The sequence below is a fragment of the Lycium ferocissimum genome, chromosome 7, assembly GCF_029784015.1.
Source record: "Lycium ferocissimum isolate CSIRO_LF1 chromosome 7, AGI_CSIRO_Lferr_CH_V1, whole genome shotgun sequence".
In the NCBI taxonomy this organism is placed as follows: domain Eukaryota; kingdom Viridiplantae; phylum Streptophyta; class Magnoliopsida; order Solanales; family Solanaceae; genus Lycium; species Lycium ferocissimum.
In genome coordinates, this window is record NC_081348.1 from 25,080,265 (window position 1) to 25,089,043 (window position 8,779).

Sequence of the window (8,779 nt, forward strand, 5' to 3'; positions counted from 1 at the left end):
ACTTTGCCTTATAAGACAAACTTTTAGTTATGCTTAAGGAAAACTTATGCCTTATGGGGCATACTTTTAGTTATGTTTTATGGGGCACACTTTTAGTTAAGGCATTACTAAAAGTTTACCTTGAAAAGTTAAAAAAATATATGTATATATGCTTCAAGGCAAAGTCTGCCCCCTCCGGCAGACTTTTAGTTAAACATAACTAAAAGTCTGCCGGAGGGGGCATAGCGAAATTTAAACTCTGCTTTGCAAATTTTTTTAAAATTTTTGACTGAGCGGGGGTTCGAACCCGGAACCTATGGGTTTTAGCCGAAGGGCAAAATTTAAAGACCACAAATATGAGGGGCAAAATTTAAATACCACCCCAAAGAAGGGCAATTCTCAGTGAATCGCCCAATGACTTTAAGTTTTACGGCAGCCCAAACACTCAAAAAATCAAAACAAATTTTATAAGCAACTTATAAGCCAATCCAAACGAGCTCTTAGCCCCCTTTTGCAACTCTTCTTTTTAGTGTCAATAAAATCGTGACTCTGTTTGATTGAAAAAAAAAAAACTGAAACTTTGATTATGTACAAATTAAAAGCAACCAAAACAAGAAAACAAGAAGTTCCATTACTGTTATACTTACTCCTCTTTCGTTGATCGGAAGGGAAACATAATTTGTTGTCTACGAATTTTGAAAAATACTGGGCTTTATAACTAGTACTATACATAAGTCGTAGAAAATAGTGTCTAACCGGTCTATAATTCACTTGTATATATATCATGTTCTAAACATGTTAATATACATGGAATTCTTTCGAAATTCTTTGTTCGAATTCTATTAAAATATGATCTAACAATTACGAGAAAAAACATCTTCCAAGACTTCACGGATCAAATCATTAAACACTTCAAACTCCAAGTCCAAGGTTAACTCTTGTTTTTCCTCTTCAAACTTGTTCCACTTTGCCACTCTTTCCATGTCCTTTATGTAGGCGTCTCTTTTATCCTCAATCTCCCATTCAAATTCTCCATTGTAATCACCATTGATCCGAGATTTTACTTCTTTCATTAGCTTTTCATCATGAACATTGTTTTGGACCTTTCTACTTGTAATCAATTCATTCCAAAAGAAATCAAAGAGAAGCTGATCATCATCCATATGGTTAGCTTCATAATCTTCCATCTCTTTAAAATTGATCAACAATTGCTTTGCCTTTTCTTCAATTTCTTGAATTTCTTCATCTTCTTCTTTAAAGCTGGTTTTTTCTTCTGCAAGACTCTCAAATTGTTGAATTCTTTCCATGAGCATGCTTTTCCTTTCTGTAATGTAATGAGAAAAAATTATTGTTAGATTCATGTGATAGTCAATTATTCCGTCAATTAGAAAGCAAAGTCATATACACACAACTGGTAATAACAAGTTATTACTTTATTTTTACCTTATTAGGCTTGTTAAAAGTTACCTTTAATGTGCAGAGCTTATAGCACTCAAGTAAAATAAAAACTTTCCAAATTAACAATACGTGATATTTATTACTCGCAGACTAATTGTAAACTATTATATGTGGTAATGTTGTTGCCCAATCTTTCTATACCATATAACAAAATAAAGGTAATTAATTAGAGGTAAATTAAGGTAATTGGAGATTGAGACTTACTGTCTAAATTAGCAAGGTTTCGGTGGAAAGAGAAGGCCATAATTCCTTCTTCATCATCTTGTTGAAATGGAGATTCAAGAACTGAAACTGGGCTGTGCTGCTCATTCTCATCAAAGCATAACTCTTCCTGTTAAAAAAGAAATACAATCGTTAAAATCTTTTCTAAGTTAAAAAACAAATAAACATGCAAATTTAACTTTATTTTATTGGGTTATGATATTATTGTTAACCTAATTATATTAAAGTAATTAATAATTCAAGTTTAGTCAAAGTTCATTATTGAGACCATGTCAGCCTGGCCTCTAGACAAGGCTATACCAAAAAACGACAAAATTAGAGTACTAAATTTAAATATTTCTATAGGTATCCAAAGTTTCATGCAAGATTATGATAATAAAATAATTTACCTTATTGATTGATTTTGTGGTTCCCATGCAATACCCACCGACAGTGCTACTTTCCTCGAGTATATCCTTTCTACCAACCTTGTTCATCCCATCTTCTAATTCACCCAAAAATTCACCATTTTCACCCCACCATGACGGTAAATCCTCCGCAGTAAAATCACTATCACACCAACTTGTTCTCTTGCTACTTGTAGTGCTGGTGCTGGTGGTAGTGGTTGTTGTAGCGCACCTATATGGTGAATAAGAAGAATCTAACGGTGTAGATTTCTCCTCTACCAAGTCTCTAAATGATTTCCATCGTAGGATGTCTTTGACTTTGACTGGGACCGAGACATTTTGGTCAATGTTATTACTAGGTTTTTGACTTTTCTTGTAGTTATTAGTCTTCCTTGATAGTTTTCTTGAAATGCTTCTGGGTAAAATGGAAGGAGATTTCACAGAGGCAAAGGGTAAGAACTTAACAATGTTGATGACCTTGTTAATAGCGGAAATTGTAGCAGTAGCAGCTCTAGACGATCGACTTCTAAGTAATTGAGCATTTTTTGACCTAAAATCATTAGGTGAAGAAGAATATTGATCGTCTTGAAGAAGAAATTCTTTAAGCAATTTTGGTCTACGCTCAAGTGACAATCTTGCAAGTGGACTAAGAGCTGAAGAAGCCATGGCTGAGACTCTTGTCAAAGAGTATGATTTCTCTCTGTTTGTTTGTTTCTTTCTTTCTTTGGCTTTGGTGGGGTTGAGTTGAATGGAAGAGTGAAGTTGAGAGGGTATATATAAGAGGAGAGAGAGTGAGATGGAGAGGGATGTCAAATGGGCGAAAAGTTACTAGACTGAAATAGACTAACAAACGGGCTCGTCATAACTCATAACTCACCTTGCTCAATTGTTAACAAGTTATAATTTTTTTATTTTTAAAAAAATTATTTAGGTTCGTAATAAAACTTATTTTTTTCGTTATTATGATTGTATATAATATATCAAACAAGATAAATATTTTGATGAAAAAATATTATGGGTCAATTTGAACTATATATCAACTCCAACATTTGGATGGATTCAATTGAGTGAGCCAAAGTAAGCTGAATTAATAATTGAGCTGATTAACGAAAAAGGTGTTCGTGAACTCACGATCTTTCACCGCTTGTAACTTCACCCCTATTTGGTAGGCAACATTTTACTCTTTTAATTATCAAAAGGTATATTTATGAAATGATGAAAATTTCTCTACTCCTTTATTAACCAGATTTTATAATTAAGATTGAAATCTGTAAATGAAAACCTCTCGATAAGAAAGCATTTGATTTATTTAATAGATTTATTCGATGCGAATTTAGATTAATTAAGTTAGTAATTTTCAAAATACTGAATATTAATTATAGCCAAAAAAAAAAAAAAAAAAAGAGTTATGAAAGGGAGAAAGAGAGAGGTAGGTTCCAAAAGTGAGAGAACCGATGCAATGGATCAAGACAAAGAAGACAAAGCACACGTAGAAGCATGGATGCTTCTAACTAGTTCTTGTTTATTGAAGATGCATTGATAAGATCATAATTTAGTAATAGTAAAAATTTAGGAAGACAGATTTAATGTGGTACTATAGTAGTATATATTTGGTGGTTGAGGGATGTCGGAGAAGAGCCAAAAGAAGCCGAGTTTTTGACTGACAAATTTGTAATTACTTACAGACCATTTCTGCATAGCTGGACTTGTCTCCTACCTTTCTATCACATGCAAATACCCACCGCAACTCCTACGTGCCTGCACTATCTATCTACACTAATATTAACGAATATCATTAATTAATTAAGATACTCCAGACTCTCAACCTTTATAAATTACATATAAACTAAAGGAGTTTAAAACTTTAAATACATATATACCTTTGTTCAAACCGGATAACGCAGTTCTAGCTATGATGATGGAATAGTATACTGAGTGATTATACGTGGACATACGTACATTGATTTAAAATAAAAGTTAAATGTTCTTTTAAATGTTTTCAAACGTGATATTTTAATAAAAGTAGTTTTATTTTCTGATAAAATTGCATTGCCAAAGCCCTAAGATTGGAACAGATCAATAAGTATTCCGTTCAGTCGTCCATATATCAATCTTTTAAGAGTTTTACAGAACTCCCCTAAAAAAAAATCTAATATCATTAGTAATATGAATATTTGCCTTGGTATCATTTATATTCTATTAAGCGTCTCAATAATTTACTTTAGAAATTGGAACAGTAAGGATAAATTTGAAGAAAAAAAAAATGATTTCTTGAATGTTAAATATTTAACACAAATTCAATTTGTCAAAATGACTACTTAGGATCATTGGAGGCTGTATAATTATTTTGAAGATATGTTGGGAAAAACTCAAAAGGAAACGTCATGTTTATACAATTTTAATCTTTTGTTAATTAATTAGAACAAAACTATTCGTACTTCAAATAATCTGTATCTTCCACTTTCAAATACTTATATCTTGAAAGAATAATTCGTCATAATTAATCAAAAAAAGAAAAAAGAAAAAGAGAGACCATTCAAACACAGTTTAATTTTATAAATGTCGATATATATAGAGTAATGCAGTATTATTATGTGTTTTTAAGTTTATTCAAAATAACAAGTAATACCCTATACGTTCTTTTTATAGGTCCACATAACTCTTTGTACACAATGGGGTGGTGTGAACAGTGAACAGACATTACGCCATTTTTATGCATAAATTGAACTCATTTGAATGTATTTAGACATAAGGAACTTAATGATATGGAGAACCTTCAATTTGTCTAAAATATATGTCTGTTTGTTAAGTTAGTACACGACATTTCTTGACATGTTAATAACAAATCTTTGCATAGCATGCATGATTTTATTCGCAATTTTACTAATTAATCTGCTATTACTAATTATAATTTGTTTCAAGATGTGAAAAATGTGCCACCCCATAAACAAGGATGACTTGTTTGACTCTGTTAACTTTCATGCGTGATACTTTGTCGTTTAGCACAAAATTAAAAGGAACAAAACAAAAGGTAGTGATAGTTGAGAAAATGTGAAGAAGTATGGAGAGCCTTGCCTTCGTGTTGGATGGAAAAATAGTTAAAAGAGCATGCAGCACGCATGGACTGAAACAATTTTTTATTTTGTATTATTATCGTTTGCAAATCAATTGGAGGGCGAAAAATTGATTTTTGCATCAAACTTGTCTCCTTTTACTCCTACAAATAATGGAGATTTCACTAAGTGGCAAAATCCTTAGTATTTTGGTTCCTGGTTCTCTGCACCAATTAAGGTATCCAATGTTGCAGGTATTACCATAGCCCCTACGCTGTTGATTTTCTATTCTTCGTTCAAGGGGTAAAAACTTCACATATTCATATATATATTCTCTTAAATCAAAATTTTCGGTATGATGCTCCTATTTATTTCCCTTGTTTTGTACTTTCTATGTCTCAATTTATATGGGACTTTTACTTTTTGAGATCCAAACTATTTGTGAACTTTAATTACTAATATTCTAAAATGTCTTTTTTCCATCATAATGACATGAGAAAATCGCAACTTATAGTACATATCGTATAGTTTATGATTATCTAAATCTTAATTTTAAAATACTTTGAGTTTTAATTTAATTAACTTCAAGATTAGTTAAATTGACTTTCGAGAAGCGAAAAGTGTCACATAAAATGAACAATGCTTGATATATATATATATAAATAGTCCTATTGCTAATCGCTAAGCGGCGTCTGTTTTGAAATTAATTTATCTAAGGATTAATAATGTAGGAATTGTACTGCCAGAATTAATAACTTTGGGAGTTTATTTTTATTATTTTAATAATTCATTACTAATATCTGCATTCTTATTCCACGATATTATATCGTGTATAAAATAATACATACATAAATTCCAGCACAACTTATACATGTATTAGTTATACAGAAAAGAAAACATGAACCAACATTATATTAACAAATCCTATGTTTTTTTTTTTTTTTTTGAACTTAAGCTAACAATTGAACGGCGTTACTTTTTCTTTTATCCTATATATACTTGTAATCGTGTAGTTGTATTCAATAATATTAGTAATTTTTTTTTTTTGGATGTGTTTATGGGGTTGTAGCCGAATTATAATGCTGCTCCATATAGCAACAAATATGAAACAATGATCACTATAACCAATAGAAATTGGTTTTGTTTTGTATTGTCCATCTCATAACAAGGTTATATTCATGAATCTCCCAATATAGAGGTCAAAATTAGACTTGTCTATCCCCGTGGCCTGTTCATTTTTTTGCACGGATTGCCCTTCTTTTGGGGGTGGTCTTTAAATTTTGCCCTTCATAGTTGGGTTCTTTAAGTTTTGCCCTTCGTTTGGATACTTGAGGTTCTGGGTTCAAATCCCCGCTCAGGCATAAAATAAAAAAATAATTTCGCAAGGCTAGGCTGGGGGGAGTGTATGCCGGCTCCCAGATATAATCCTTAAGGAAAATCTAAAGTTATAGGGTATAACTTTTCGCCGAGCGTAGTTTAGGCACTTTTGCCTTCGAGACATATATTTTATTTTTTTTTATTTTTCAAGGCAAACTTTTAGTTATGCCTTAAGGAAAAGTTCCGCCTTAATAACTAAAAAAGTATGCGAAACTTTTCCATAAGGCGGAACTTTTCCTCAAGGCATAACTAAAAGTTTGCCTTATAAGGCAAAAGTCTATACTTTAAGGAAAGCTTCCATTTTAGCGCATACTTTTAAGCTATGCCTTAATTAAAAGTCGCCCCATAAGGCATAGCTTCCTTAGGAAAAGCTTTTGCCCTATACAAGATAACTAAACTATGTTCTGAGGAAAAGTTATACCTCTCCCAAGATAACTTTAGTTTTTCTTAAGGACTTTATGCCGGATCCAAGCATACACTCCCCCCCCCCCGCCTTGCGAAATTATTTTTTTATTTTATGCCTCGAAGCGGTTCGAACCGTAATCTCGCATCCCAAAAAAAAGCAAAAACTTAAAGACTACAAATACGAAAAAGAAATTTTAAAGACCTCCCAAAACAAGGGCAATTTGCATTTGCAACCGTAAAATTTGCCTTCACCAATGTGGCGCCAGACGACCATATATAATGCTTTTTTTTTTTGGTCACCTTCCCAATATCAATATGTTTTGTCTTTTGTTGTCAGTTATTTGCTTTTCCTTTCGCGATTTTGTACGACTTGAAAGATATTATAATAATAATAATAATAATAATAACAATAATAAAACAACAATAACAATAACAATAACAATTTGTACAAATATGCAAACACTACTAAAAAATAAGCATTTTCGACCAGAAAATTTAGACCTCACTTTTGGTCGGAAAAAAATCGAACTCTTGAGGTCGAAATTTCCATAATTTAATTTTTTATTTTTTTTAATAGGATTTCGACCTCACTAGGTCGACTTTTTAACGGGAAAATATAATTTCGACCTCATGAGATCGAAATTATTTTTTGTACAAATAATAAATGGATAAAAATTATTTTATACAAAATTAAGCTATATAAATATAAAATAATTAATTAAAAATAAATAAAAACTTCAAATTTCGACCTCGTGAGGTCGAAAAAATTAAGTCAAAATTGGTCAAATTAAGTAAAAAATTAGATCCAGACCATGAAAACCCCATTTTTTTACTAGATCTAAAAACTTCCTCTCTTTCTTAATTTCATCTCCCCCAAAATTCCCACCCCCACACCACCGCACCTGCGGCCACCCTTACCACCGACGTTCCTCATGTCAAGGTCGCCGCCCCCTTACCCCACCGGAGTAGCCACCCCTCACCGCTGCCTGCACAGTGAGGTTAGTGATTTTTTTTTTTCAATCTCATTTTATCATTATTAGTTGCATTACTTTGTATAGTCGTAGTTTAATTAGTATATATTTGCTAACTTTATTTATTGTTCAATGTTTGTTTTAGGGTTTAGAATGTTAACTTTATTTTAGGGTTTTGAATTGAAATTGAGTGTTGTTGTTGTAGTATTGAAATTTCAATTAATTTGGTTTAAAGATGGCATTTGTGTTTAAAGATTGCATTTGTAGCTTTTTGGTAAAATTTTACTAAGCGTAAATTGAAATTGAAATTTTACTAATAAAATTGTCGTTTTTTTTCTTGCTTGAATTTTGTGACTAGAATCGATGAATGCTCAGGTTTTTTAAATTAAATATTCAATACTCCCTTGCACCATCATAATAGTTGGCCAAGCACTAAAGAAAGACCAATCCATCTGCCATAGGCTAATCTAATGTTTTTTTTTTTTTTTTTTTTTATATATATATATATATATGGTTTACTTGGTTGATGTTGCTAACTGATTGGAGTGACCTTTCTTTTGGAGAAGTAAATTGTGTTAGCGCGGAAACAATAAAAATACAATAATTAACGTGGTTCGGATCGATGTGATCCTAGTTCACGGAGAACGGCTGGCGCTTTAATTAATATCAAAGGAGAAAGTAAGTTACAAGATTGAATACTCTTAGGTTCTATGTTATATCCTAATAAATCCTAGCTAGCATGTATTTATACTACTAGGTCTAATCCTTTCCTAGAAAGGATCTAAATCCCAATTACACTCGAAAACCAACAAAGAAAAAAAGTTTCCTTTTATTTATTTCCTCTTTTGAGTAGGAATTGGCTTGAATATCTTCTCAACTTCACAATCTCCACCCTGACATGAATTTCGAGCTTCCATATGAACGTCAT

At 31.8% G+C, this 8,779-nt stretch overlaps 1 protein-coding gene across 1 annotated transcript; it reads right to left on the reverse strand.

Moving 5' to 3' along the window:
* Nucleotides 1-574: 574 nt before the first annotated feature.
* Nucleotides 575-2,807, reverse strand: LOC132063994 (uncharacterized). Its single transcript, XM_059456828.1, has 3 exons — nucleotides 2,049-2,807; nucleotides 1,642-1,768; nucleotides 575-1,303 (listed from the first exon to the last, which is right to left on the reverse strand). Exons 1-3 carry the CDS (start codon nucleotides 2,709-2,711, stop codon nucleotides 834-836), a joined length of 1,260 nt encoding a protein of 419 aa, XP_059312811.1. The 5' UTR covers nucleotides 2,712-2,807; the 3' UTR covers nucleotides 575-833.
* Between the last annotated feature and the right edge of the window lie 5,972 nt (nucleotides 2,808-8,779).